This window comes from Populus euphratica, unplaced genomic scaffold, assembly GCF_000495115.2.
Source record: "Populus euphratica unplaced genomic scaffold, PopEup_1.0 scaffold2149.1, whole genome shotgun sequence".
Taxonomy (NCBI): Eukaryota; Viridiplantae; Streptophyta; class Magnoliopsida; order Malpighiales; family Salicaceae; genus Populus; species Populus euphratica.
In genome coordinates this window covers 12,218-27,285 of record NW_011501982.1, presented here as the reverse complement: position 1 = coordinate 27,285, position 15,068 = coordinate 12,218, and the positions used below count along the sequence as shown (strand labels likewise).

The 15,068-nt window shown below is 29.2% G+C and overlaps 1 protein-coding gene across 1 annotated transcript; it reads right to left on the bottom strand.

Moving 5' to 3' along the window:
• Positions 1-13,127: 13,127 nt before the first annotated feature.
• LOC105118702 (transcriptional regulator SUPERMAN-like) lies at positions 13,128-14,105 on the bottom strand. Its single transcript, XM_011016712.1, has one exon. The coding sequence runs from the start codon at positions 14,000-14,002 to the stop codon at positions 13,283-13,285; it is 720 nt and encodes a 239-aa protein (XP_011015014.1). The 5' UTR covers positions 14,003-14,105; the 3' UTR covers positions 13,128-13,282.
• Between the last annotated feature and the right edge of the window lie 963 nt (positions 14,106-15,068).

Here is a 15,068-nt window from a genome sequence, read left to right as displayed (position 1 = left end):
AGTAAATGGCTCACCACAAATTCACAATAAATTTTATTTTGGTCTAATAATTTATTTTGTTTATTTTTCAATTCATAAGTTAGAGAGAGGAGAGGGAAGGTCACCACAACATAGCAAAAAAAAAAGAGATAAAATGGTTGGTTGTCTTGATTCCAACAACAAAAAAGATCAAGTTTAGTTAACGAGTTTCATTTGATAATGAAAATTTGAGGATGATGGTTTTCTATTATAAACACTTTCAAAAAAAAATCAAGTTCTGTTTTTATTTTTAGATTCAATTGATTTTGGTGTTCTTGGGTGATTTTAGGATATTTAAAGGTTAGTGATGGTTCAGAAAGGCTTTTATTGTGTTTATTAAGCACTTTTAGATGAAAATAGATTGAAAAATGGATTTTCAACTCAAAAATCATACCTCTATGATTTTTTTATTACTATAGTGGTGACTTAATTATGAGCTGAGTAGTAATAAGCAACGCATCGCCTGCCTTAGGAGACGACCCATCAAATGTTTTTTTAAAGAAAAAAATGACGACTAACATGTTGTTTATCTTTTATAAAAGAAAAAAATAAAAGATATTAAAATGTTCCTAATTAAAAAAAAAAAACAAAACCTTTAACAATGAGTTTTTGATGAATTTTTTATTTTTTTTAATTTTATTTTTTAATATTGTGTTGATATTGAAATGTTCTTAACTTTTTTTATCATACAATTAAAATAAAAAATATCATTTAACCCATTGAGTCTACAATCCAGGTTATGAATTTGACAAGTTCACCTAAATTACAATACATTGTTGTCTTAATATTTTTTTTTTAAAAAAAAGATATCAACTTCATTTTGTTTACAAGTCAAACCACTTTTTACTATTTGTTTAAGTCGTTTTTGAACCCATATGTTTGATCTTTTTTTAATTTTTTTTTTTTAACTTGTAAAATTAACTAAATTACATCAAAATAACCTTCACACAATTTAACTTGAAACCTGAATTTTACATGGAATCGAGTCAAGATTTTTAAAATTTAACTTGTTATATAGATTTAATAATAATGTGAGATAATTTATTTTAAATATATTTTTTATATAATTTTTTTTGTTCATCAACAGTAAAATTAAATAGACTAGAGTGGTAAATTAAAACGGTGGGACCAGCAAGATCTAACTGACCAATTTTTTAACTCAAACGAAGGGATAACTTTGGATCCTGTAATTGTCATAGGAACAACAACATGACATTCCCGAATATCGAGGCATCAGGCTTGAGAGAGGCGAAGTAGTGATCGGAGTGGTCCAGCATTCCTGACATCTTCCAGATTTCAATCTCATGCATCATGCCTTATCTTGCCTGTTTCCACCACGGAGTGCTGTCTCTTTCCTCCTTCACGGAAATATAAGTCAACTCCTGGAAATAGAACTAAATTATGATTTTTATTGAACGTGTAAATAACTGGCACTTCGCTGCTAATTTCACATCTCTTTGATTCTTTAGTAATAGTGTTTCTCTTTTTTAGTTTTATGCCCAGCTAAGACTCTCAAAATCTATGATTTTGAAAATAAAAAACTGAAAATCTTTAAGCCCTTAAGGACCCAATTGATTAAAAAAAAAGTAAGGAAACTCAACCGAGAAGCCCTGTATAGTCGTGATACTTACTTGAGGTTTATTCAAACTTTATTTCTAACAAGATTTCTCTCCAATGACTCCATTGTTGTGCACCTCCATTTTCTTTGGATTATCCACTAATTCTTTGGATTTCTATCTTGCTAAACACGCATGTTCTAATCCCTCTAATTTCCCACCAGGTTAAATCAGCTCCAATTATTAATTACCCAGGAAATGATATTTTGTAAAAGAAGGAGAAAGTGCTTGCTGCAGGGTGAGATTTCCTTATTTTCTCACTTATGTGTGGATCATAATATTACTCTCCTATTATGTACTTGTGGAATTATAGATTACAACTCTTTTGTGACACGTATTTATATTATTAGTTTGTGGAGAATTCTAGATATTTGATGATCATATTATTAATATTCTATATACATGCGCCTAAAATAATTTAAAGAATATTTTAAATATAGATTTCAAAATTAATTCCAACCAAGAATGATCCTTCCTGTTTAACGAATTAAAGCATTAATTGTTTGTGCTTGTAAGTTTAGGCTTACATAATATTTAATAAGCCCGCGAAATATGTATTACACCATATATACACATATTTTATTTTATTTTATTTATTAAAAAATTATCTTAATTTAAAAGTTTAAGATATTAAATGATGTTTCAAAATATAATATATATTATCTTTAACATATACCTCTTAAGTAAAACCTTTCTAAATTTAAGATTTATATAAATTCATACTACTTTATGTTATTAATTAATTTTAATTACAAGAATAAATATAGATAATAAGATTCAAATTTAGAAGTATAATAAGTGTTATTTTTAAAATATTTTTTAGTTGAAAATATATTAAAATAATATATTTTTATTTTTAATATTTGAACATCAGACTAATAAAAAAAGGTTTTTTTTTTAAGTAAAAAAATACGGTCAACCGCGCTTCTAAACCTTAACTAGGAGGGTTTCCTAGCAGTTGCAGCTGTACGAAATATTTGTAATTATGGGATCTGCATTCAATTTTGGTCCATTGGATTTATTAATCATCACCTCTTCATGGACCACCCAATTTGCAACTCTATAATTATTTTGGATGAGGTGGTCAAAGTCGATGTCCATGTGCTTCATTAATTATTCTCAGAGCAAAGATGTGGCCAGCAATGGTGATCAGGATTGTTATGTTAATTAACTGGCGGCTATCAGTAAGTTAATGAAGCTTGCCGGTCTATGTTTCGTTCGTAAGTTTTCTAGCTTACCTCTCGTTATTTTTATCTTTTCAACATAACCATGTTCTTCGTAGCTAAATCAGTAGACTTGTAAAATTTTGTTATTTAATATAAAAAAAGGGGCAGCGTTGGGGTTTGATGAAGCTCTGTTCCGGTGGAAAAGTTACAATGTCGATTTAACAAGAGAGAAGAAACGAAAACAGAGGAGGACAAGGAGAAAAGTGACCTAACTTTTGCACTTTTATCAAACTGTTGGGAAACAATTATTATTTTAACTTGGCAATGGAAAAGATTGGCGCAGCAGATGCAGCTTTGTAGGAAGTAGAGCTTGCATGGGAACAAAGAAACTACACATGCAGACAGGTCTTTTCATTTGAAGCGGTTCCTTTCTCTGGAGAAATGTAAAATACAATTGGCTGGTTCATTAGTTTTCCAAAGTTGCTCGCCGTCCGACCATGCATTCGAACTGGACCTCCCTCCTTCAAGCCACGGAAAAGCACATATGGTCCTGAAGATCAGGTGGGTGGGATATGGCTAGTGCGGTCTGTTGCTATCATTGATCGGTGGGAGGATACAATTCCATTTTAGATATATTTTCAATGTGTTAAGAATATCACATGAAAAAAAAAAGAATTTTGATTTCAATTTAGTTTAGTTAAATTAATTCCTTGGAAAGAGCAAAGGTAGTAATGCATAAATGTCAGTCTCATGGCTCCCTAGCAACAGTGCCAGAGGTTCCACGGCAGAGCTCAGATCGATCTCTGGCTTGAGTTTTGTAAGGGATCAACAATAATTTTTATATTACTCATTCGATTAAAAAAAATTTAGGGTTGAAATTTATATAAATTTATAATTGTATATATATATATATTAATTTAATTTGATAAAATAAGATTTAAGTTTTTGAATTACTTCATCATTAAAATTCTAATATTATTATTTTCTAGATTACTTTTTAGCAACGTGCATATGGAGCACTAGTGATGGCTGTTTGGTGCAGTGCAGTATATATTTGCAATATTTTGAAAAAAAGAGGAATGGTGGTCCAAACCTCAAAGCTTAATTCCTTCCCTTGTTTCTTCTCAATCTTTTTTTGGACAATAATAGATAAAAAATAAATTGGAGAGAGGGAGGCGTCCTTTTCTATATACAGTGAGAGACTAGACTTGGTCTCGTGATTTGTTGCAGAGCTAAATAATTTTATTTGCACAAAAAATAATATTTAACTGCCGCAAGTGTGTTTGTTTTGAAAATACAACTTGGCTCATGGATCTCATAGAGTCAAATAAACTAGGTTTAATATAATTAAACGGAAAGAAATAGAAAACGATAGTAAATGAATCAATTTTAAAAAGAATAGAGATTACGAGAGAAAAAATATTTTTTTTAAAAGAAAAAATAATAATATATCTCAACTTATATCCCATTAAATAAAAAAAAATGATATCAAAAACTAGTCTTGGTTACCTCAAGTTAATATTATAAACCTATAACTTAAATAATCAAAGTTGAGCCAATGGAAATATCCAGTTAAACCCACAATGTCTATAATAAAATTAAAATAACCCAATAAAAAAATAAATATAATTATAGAGCTTTTTTTAAAAAAAAAACTTGTGTTAATTTTATAAACGCATGAGTTTTTAGACTTGAAACACCATATTTAAGAAAATTATAAAATTTAATTTTTAATCAATTGAATATTGATAAAATTAAAAAATATATATATAAAATAATTAAGAAAATAACAATTAAAAGAATGGTAATCAAAATTCAAGTACCAAATAAATTTTATATTTAATTGAATGGTGAAATAAATAAAAAATCAATTTAACAAAAGGATCGACCAAAACAATTCAAATGAATGAGGATAAAAATTGACATAAAAAATAAAAATAAAACTATGATATAAGGGTGAAATTGAAAGGATAAGATTTTTTTTCCGAAAAGGCCAAAAAAATTAAAAATTAAAATAATAAGGACCAAATTAAAAAACATAATACTATTAATTTGGATTGAAGGATGAAATAGAAAACAAATAAAAATCTTATAAAAGGGCTAAGAAAAATAAATAAAAATCAAAAGAATGAGGATTAAATTAAAAAATATAATATTCACAAATTGGGATGAAAGGATAAAATAGAAAATAAATAAAACTTATACAAAAGGATTAATAAAAAATAAAAAGAATAAAAAGAATAAAGATTAAATTTGAAATACTAACAATAAAGAGAATTAATCTATAATTTTATAGGGAGGAGATAAAAGAAGAAGAAAAAGAAAAAGAAGAAAAAGTTAATAGGTGATAAATTTGACCTCCAACTTCATCATGCACCATTTCAAATGAAAAAGGATATAATGACACTTCTAATAACATGATAAAAAAACATTTTTAGCTGCTAGAAAGTGTCACATGTACCTTTTGAAGTGCACATGTGCCTCTCACATGTTTTATATTATTGTGCATGCACGCCCATCCTTTTGTTTTTGTTTTTATTTTTTATTTAGATAAATATGAAATTGCTCCTAACCTAACTTAATAATAACAAAAAACCATTGTGAGAAGCTAGAAATGCCTCTCGACTTTAGGTTTACTTTTTATTTTATTTTAAGTGTATTTTGGTCGTTTCACTACATATTTTAATTGTTTATTTTTTTATATTTGAAAAAATACTAAATTTCCCTTTAGTTTACACTATAATAACCAAAAGACCATTGTAAAAATATGAATATACCATTGTGCACCAACATAGTTATCATTAGTAGGAAAAAAGAACTAGAAATATTAGCAACTTTGCTACAATTTTGCAATTGAAAAATTTATTTATTTATTTATTATTTTTCTCTCTCATAAATTGCATTTACAACTATAAAGGTGAATGCAAAAACAAAAAAAGGGGGGGTCATTGCAATTGAGTTGCAAAAATTTTAGTTGAAACTACTTTAAAGATATTTGTAAGTTGTAAAATTCTATGATAAAGTACATCCTCAAGTATTAAAGATGTAAGGTGTATATAAATGCAATGTTAAAATTCAAACTTTAGAATGATTAGGATTTAACCCAATAATGTAGAGACTTTCTCATGAAAAGAGATCTGCCTTGAGCCTTAGAGAAGACCAACATAAACCCAACTTAGAAAAAATAATCAAACAACAATGTAGCTTACCTTAGGTAATGTGTACTGGGGGTGATGCGTTTTACTCTTGCACAACCAGTTCTCTACTCAGGCTTTCGCAGATCATAGGTTTCTAATAACTATAATACTAGGTGGTGACTCATAAATATTAATCATAATTTTATGATTAAATTTAAAAATCTTCCCAACACACCACACTTCACATCGAAGGCATGAAAGGAGCCTCCGCAGTCGCCAAATGACATCGTGCTGACTCACACCCCGCGATACAGCTGAAAAATTGAGCATGCACACTGTTAAAGTGTTTCCACGTATTGTCGCTAGAAAAATATACCATCACTCCATCAACCACATCATGTGATTGGTGCCATATCATGTGCTCAACAGTCCTTGATGAAATGCATAACATTTGCAATCTAAGTGTGATTGAGAAGTATTTAAGTTTTTTATATGCCACTATAGTTGTTTCCCTGTTTGTTCTGGGTTTGTAACGGGAATACCCACATGTCATACACTTGGTTAGCTCAACATTTTCAAAGTAGTATACTATGCAGAAGTTAGGGCATATTTTAATTTTCTGGTATCCTATACCGAAGGGTTTCATCTTGGACTTCGTAATATAGAAGTTCTCTTTCATCTTGTTCCCTTCAAGTAAAATGTCTCTTGTCTATTCAATAATTTTTTCATACCCGATCTCATTTGACTCGTGATCTGACTTGATGGTGAACACTTATTCTGCGATCGATAATTTACTATGGTTCGTGCAGCCATCCCATAATGGTTCGTTAGAATCTTTCAACAAATCAAAAAAACCTAGTTGTATCTGTATTAAGTTCTTTTTCTATGATTGAACATTGACTAATATTACCTTAATTCAATCTCATTACATCTATAACCATATCCCTATAAGGATTAATATTGCTATTTGCAACTTCATGCATGTTGCTAGCACTCGAAGTTGACCCAACCACCCTTTCTTCAATACTCTTAGTTTGAACAAATACTTGTCTGTGTGCATACCAACACCGATAATTCTCTATAAATCCTTTGTGTAGAAGATGTATTATTGCAATATCTAAATGCAAATACTTTTTATTTTAACACTTCCTACATGAACACTTAATACTGACTCTAGTAAATTTTTTGGGAATAGATGTTGCCAAATTATTAATACCCTAAACCCCATTACAATAATCAATTCTCCATAATCTTTTAGGTGAATTTTGATATATCGATGAACATTCATTCATGACTTCTATCAAACCTCTATAAAATTATGTTGACAACATGTATTAATTAACTATATTATGTAAATAAATTTGTAAAAGTATTGGTTTACCTCGAGATTATCTAACAAATTAATTACAACTTCTCATAAATATTAAATATTCATTATCAATTATCAAAGTTTATAAAATTTATAAATATAAATTTATAAAAATTACAACTTTAGCATTGATAAAAATTAAAATAAACCAGTAAAATAATCTATTAATTACTTCACCACAACACATGAAATTTAGTAATTCAACAAAGTTGCAACAATTTACAAACAAATATGATTTTACAAAATCTAAACAAACCATAACAAGTACAAAATTACACACACACATATGCTACAAGTTTGTTTGAGAAATAACAATAAAACATGTACATAAACTAACAAAATACATTTACTAAAAAAAATAATAAAATTGATATTTAAATGTTAAAATTTTAAAAAATAGATTTACTTATAACAATTATAAAATCCATAATAAATTAGAACACGAATGTTGTGACCATAAAAATTAAAAAAATATAACTTGTGCTAAGAAGAGGGAGATGTTTTTAAGGGGGCTGGTTGTTTGCACCTTAGAAGGGGAGAGTTGAGATGAGAAAGAAAAATGAGAAATAGGAAAGGAGAGGGTCGACAAAGTAATGATATATTAACTTTTGCTAGTGAAATCATCGACAGAATACTTTTGTCGGAGATTCCATTGGTGATTTCGACAATGAATTGATTAGTCACTGTATGGAGATCTTGGTTTGAATCTCCCAGTGATTTTGTTGGTAAAATCACCCGTAAAAACTTCCATGTCAGAAAATCATCTTTTTTTTAAAAAAAACCTAAATATTTCATCTATAATTCTGTCAGTATATATCGATCGAAGTATTTTGTCAGTATATACCAACTAAATTACATATAGAAAATATTCTATCGATAATTATGACCGCAAATTACTGACAAAATTATTTCATTGATAATATCGTTTGTATTAAGCAAATTTTTGGTGGTGAATGTTTGTTTCTTTTTATTTTTAAGGTAATTTTATTTATTTATAATTTTTTTCTTCTTGTATTTTCTTGTATTTTTTTTGTTAGGTATTGATATATTTGTATTTTATCACCCACTAATAACCACAATTGCTAAACACTAGAGGGTGAGGAATTGAAACAATATCTTAAGAAAAAAAAAAGCTTGTATTAGAAAAGCTAATGATTTCTTCTTGTTTTCTTGCGTAGTCATTTGCCTAGTAGCTAACTATAGTTTGTTTTCTTTCTTCTAAACCCTGGAAAGAAATGGCCAAACAATCAAATTTAGATGTCTTTGAAAGAAAATTATTAAAAAAAAGGGGTTAAATTATAAATAGAAATACCTTCTAAGTGCTCATGGAGATTAAAGAATGTAACTGAAATTTGTAACCCTTATTTCTTAACTAAAAATTCAACTGCAACATTAAGAAATCGAGCTTCCATTGTGAATTTGACAATCCGGTAACTGTAATTTACGATATAATTTTATTCATTTGCAATGATATATGATAGCAGCAAATGGATTTGCAACCAAGATGTTTTGATTGCAAATGTGTTGCGAATTGAATTATTCAACCATTTTGGCCCTTTTTGCAATTGTTTGTGTAGAAAAATGCTAACCCCCGTTTTCTTTTGTCATTAGTTATATGTTTGTGTATATATACATGTAGGATTAGAAGAGTGATTGCTGCCTATCTAAATGGTAACAAAATATTGCATATATCATGAAGAGATTATATGTAACAATAATGTTGATAGGAATCCTACTGCTGCTATGATTGTGGACTCTAGAATCCTGCTTCCATAAAACATTTAGTTCTGCTGCCATGAAATATGCCAGCTGTGGTGAATATACCTTGTCAGTCCCCCTCAAGCTCAAGGTGATAGATGACCGACGAGGGGCTTGTCACGATTGGAAGTAAACTCGGCAGAATAAAATGGTTTGGTTAGGATGTCTGCAAGTTGATGAGGGCCAGCAACATGTTCTAGTAGGAGAGTACCGCTGGCAACGTGCACTGTGCCAAAATGGTTGTTAATTTCAATATGCTGCGTTTGATGATGAAAGACTAGATTATTAGCCATAGCTATACCACTAGTATTGTGATAGCATAACCTTGGAGGCAGACGACAGTAACCAATGCTTTGCAATAAATTCATGAAACACATGAGTTTAGGGCACGATATTCTATAAAACGAGATATTGTAGCACGTTTTTAGTTATTTTTTATATTTTTATATTATTTTAATGTATTAATATTGAATTTTTTTTAAATAACAATAAAAATATTATTTTAATATATTTTTAAATAAAAAATATTTGAAAAATCAATAATTACCATATTGAAACAGCTTTTATAATTACCATATTGAAACAGCTTTTATAAGATGTAGGGAGTATGATAAAATATTGAAGTAACCAGAAAAAAAAAAAAAAAAGGAGTAGAATTTATGATACAGAGAGAGAGTGAGAGATTTGTACCATGGCCGCTTGTTAATTTATGGCTATATTAAATTGCACAAATCCCGATGAGATAATAGCTCACCGACTTTTTATTGGTTTTCCTTGATTGATTTGGCAATTGCTCAGTCCATAGCGTGACAACATTAGAAAATACTCGTTTTCGCTTTTAATATGTATTTAACTCACATCGTTGTGTGTAGTTTAAATATTTTTTTAAGAAAAATAAATTATATATTATATTTTTTAAATATTTTTTAATTAAATGAGTTTTAATTAAAAATAAAAAATTATATATGTTTATAATTAAATAAATAAACAATTATATGTGTTAAAATAAAACAAAATATAAAAAATAACTAAAAATAAAATTAAAAAATTAAGAGACAAATATAAATGAAGATATTTAATTTTACAAAATAAAACACTTATCTAGTATAAATGAAAATATGTAATCTCATAAAATAAGACACCTATCTAGTTGTGTTTGCTAATTTTTTATTAAAATAATTTTTTATTTAATCAAATCATAATATAAATAGATACACATTAAATTGATTAAATAAAATAAAAGTAAAAAAATATCATATAAGACTGTAAATATTAAAAATATTATCCAGAAATAAAAATAATTTTTTTAATCAATCAAATAATAATAGAAATAAATATACACATTAAATTGATTGAATAGAATAAAAAAAATTATGTAAAGCTGCACATATTAAAAATATTATCTGAAAATATTTTATTTTATTTTATTTTTAAAAATAAATTTTATCTATACAAAAGATAAAAAAAATATAAATGATTATAAAAACCTCTTAAAAATTAATTAAAAAATAATTATCATTTAAAATACACGTTCTAAATAAAATAAAAGAGAAAGAGACACTAATCTAAATATAAATAAAACAATAAAAAAATATTAATTTTTTTAAAAAAATAAAAGGCGCCCGACCCATTTCTTTAGGACTCATGCTAGAGCTCACCGGTCTAAGCTCACATGGCTAGATTTTTTTTTCTTTGTATTTGGGGTGTTATATCTAATTTTTTTTAAAAAAATAAACGACGCATAGCCTATATTATCTTGTTAACAGGTTTATGGGCTTTTGGAGTCAAAACTCATATTTTTAACTTATTTTTTTTGTTCAAAATACATAGAAAACATCATAATTAATTTAATAAATCTATTTATAGCTTTAAAAATTCAAAAAACTATTTTAAAACTTAAAATTAATTTGAAACTAAAAATTTTAGCAAGATCATATATATTTAGATATATTTATATTGGCAATTTCAAAATAAAAAACTCCTTTGATATGACTCTCCTCATTAAAAAAAAATAGTAATTTGACACAATTTTCAATGTTTTTGGTGTTAGTAATCGATGTAAATAAAGATCCTTTTCTTTTTAATGTTAGATTCTCCTCACACCAAAAGCTAAAAAATTAAAAAAAAAAGCCAAATGTTTTTATAAAAAGTAAAGTTTAAGATAAACATTGATTTTTCTCTTTATTTTTGGAAATTGAAAGGAACCAATATCAATAATTTGTAGCATATAGGAATTATAATAAATATTTTGTCCAATTTTTTTAAAGTTACCTATTCCCTACATGTTTTTTAATTTGATCTCCAATTTTTCAATCTCATCCTTGCCAAACAAATTGACTTATGATTGGGTACAATAAGAGACAAAGTAAAAGAAGATTAAAAGAAATGAGACAAGGAAAAAAATAACGTTATAAACAGTTAATCCACAATATTATATTATATGAGGAAATCCACGATATATTTTGCACATGAATCTCCCAAGTCATTTAGATGTTTAGTTAATTATTTTTTTAACGGACTTTTATTCTTTTCTTTGGTCTTTGTTCTTCAGCTTTTCTGTTTTTCTGACTCGTGAGGCATTTATCCAATAACCAAGGATGATTTGGATCTAAAAAATCAGAGAGCTTGGATTTACATTTCATATCACCTAAATATCAATACCGAAAAATAGTAACTAATAAGTGTAAATTTCATTTGCTCCTGTAATACTGTCACGATGAATCATTTTTCTTTATTGGATATTAAAGAGTATTTTCAGATTAATTTGTACATCAATAAAGTTAAGTTTATTTTTTATATAATTCTGAGAACACATTATCTGGCGCATAAAAAACAAATTCATAATTCTCTTTGAGTACCTGTCTAAGAACCTGAATCCTAAAAATTATATCAGATATTCACTTATGCTCAACTTAATTATGTCAAATGAATTTTAATCAAAATTCTTCTATTTTGATGTCATGCTATTTCTTTTAAAATTTCTACTGGCGTTCCTTTTGCAGTTTACTATATATGTATTTGCTAACATTGATACTAAGGCATTTGTTTCAATAAAATCTGAAACAAATATTTATGACTAATGTCCACAAAGTACTCCTATAATTATTGCTAGTAAAATTTATATAATTGCTGCTAAACACGTATAATAATATTTTTTTTAAATGACATTATAACATCTATTTGTGATGATATTATAGTCAAAATAATAGTATTGTTAATGAACAATTGTCACTAAAATATTATTTTGGAGTGGTGAACGGAGTGTGGTAGAATTAAAAGCCGATGGGTTAGTTTTTATTTATTGTTTTCTTCTTTAAACATCATTGGAGAACAGTGAAATTTTGATGCGTTTCGTTTTTTTGGGACATCATCCCATATACATGGCGACCATTTCATCGCCTCCATATGTACAAGAAGGTTTTCTTACTGTTAAAAAATAGCGTTCAGCATCAATAGCACTAGGTTCAACATTCAGAAAATTCATAGCCTTGTTCAAAAACGAACGAAAAGTTCATTCATCTAGATCAGGAAAGAAGTATTGAAAAAGAAAAGACCAAGAATCTCGGTGGCTTTTTTGTCTTGGGCACTCCGAAATCGATTCAGGGGGAATCTTAGAGTACTTTAGCACAAATAATATCGAGGTAGAAACATGAATAAATATCTGAACCTACAGGGTACGGCTTTCTAAGGAAAATCAATGCATTAACTTTGGTATGAACTCTTCCTAGAATTGTTTAAATGTCTGTTCGGAGGTGCACTTTCTGTGAAGCTCTAAACACTAAAAGATGGCAGTTTCTGTGTTTTTTGGAAAATAAAAGAAAGGAGGTGTGAATCCGTCTTAAGCATTAATGCAAATAGTGCCCACGGAAATATAACGCAGACAGACTTTATACATAGATCAGTAATTGAAAATGACAGTACGATGCCAACCTTATCAGTGGAGCAACCGAGCCCTAATATTGTGTCATTTATTTGTCAATGAATAAATCATTAATTCTCTTCCTTTTAATTTACATGGTGCTTTTCTTTAGCTTTCCGCTTTCAAATTTCAGAGCACCTTGAGTTTCACACCCTCTAATGAACTTTTGATTAATTGAAAAAAAAAATCTCACTCAAGTCAATGAAAATAGACTCTTTCTTCAGATTAAAGGGCACTCTTTTTGACACACATAGCACTCAAACAAATAACACTAAAAAATACTGAAGCTTGCTTATCTGTTATGATGATGATCTATGCCCTAGCCGGAGCTCTAGATCAAGTTCTTCGTTTGCCAACTCCTTGCAGTTGTTGTTTTTGATACCATTGCTATGATCAGTGGATGCCGAGGGCTCGGCTTTGATATTAGAGCAACAATGAGAGGTGCTTATCTCAGGTGGTGCTACCGGAAAATTAAGAGATGGTCCTACCAAGTTGTTATGGGGATATGGTGTGATAGAGATAAGAGTAGAAGATGAATCAATAGAACATGCAGTCATATTTGTGGGAGTGAAGACCCCATTAGGGTTTGGTAATTGGTAGAGTAGACATAACCCGGAATTTGGGGGAAATTCTTGGGTCGGGATTATAAGAGTGGATGAGGAAGAACTGGAAGTCAATGAGTGAGGATTGGTTGAACCAGGCTGTGTTTGGTGGAGCCTAGCGCGGTCACGGCGGTGCACATTCATGTGACCGCCTAGGGCTTGAGCAGACCGGAATTCTCTTCTACAGAAGGTGCAAGTGTAAGACCGTGGTGGCCAGGTGGTGCCGTTGATGTTGCCTGTATCCTCGGCAAAGGCTCTAACCTCCCAGGAGTCATCATCTTCTTGAGTTTGCTTAGGGTTCCACATCCAGAAACTAGGGGTCTCACTGGGGTTCGGTTGATGTTGATACTGATTTTGGTGAGATTGAGGTAAATTTTGGGGTTGGGTCAAGGAGAGAAGGCCAATCTCAGCAGCCATAGTACTAGTAACATTTAAGATAGGTGATAGAGGTGATGTGGAAACAAATGGAGAGAAGAGTTAAATAGGGGATGGGCTAAGGTGAGAGATCGAGACAAAATGAACCCTAACACCGAGGATATCACCAAAATTTTGTAGCAAGCAATTGGAATTTAGTAAGATTTGCATTGCAATAATTTACCCTCCCACTTAGCTAACTTCATACGCAAGGACAACATTAATTTCTAATTACTTTGGCTTCAACGCCCCACTGTTACTGGTTCAATTGCCTCTTGCATTTTTCTTTGCCTTCACTGGTTCAAATTTTTGCGTAATGGACAGATCATTCAATCGGGAGTTTAATTATAAGAAAGGATTGAAGTTTCCGTTGATTTCAACCTATTTGTAAGGTAGACATGCTATTTTTCAATTATTGGGGTTATTGTTCATGTTAATGAAGTTTCTGGGCCTTCACAGCCATAGCTACTCTGTATGTATTTTTTATTCAACACTTAATTTGTGAGGTCACCTGAACAAGTAAGTTTGAGCGTAGTATTTTTAATTAAAATAATATTTTTTTAAAAATTTCAACATCATTATATTAAAATGATAAAAAAATAAAACTAATAATTTAAAACACCAACAACAATAAAACAAAAAAAAAAACATAACAACGTTCCATCGCAAAGCCACATACCCAGAACCCAAGTCCCATAAAATTAAATATTAAATATATAAGACAATTAACAAATCATACAAACAGACATGGATAATGCAGTAATTAGTGGAGGCTATTAAATGAGCGTTTGGAAATGGTTTCTCCGATTAAAGGAAAATGGATCCTTTAGTATATGGAAGGCTGTTGTAGCAGCGCATTGATTGCTCTTTCAAAGAATGTCCCATTTAATTCCCCAAAAGTTCTGCCCCTACATAAAATGATCACATGCTAGTTGGGGAACCGCTCTTGCATTAACTTGCAGCAAGAGCACAACGCACTAAGAGAAGACTAATTAAGAAATAGGATACCGAATTGTCTTTACTTATCAGCTTTATGTGATTTATTTATGGTTTAATTAAACTTTTTTTT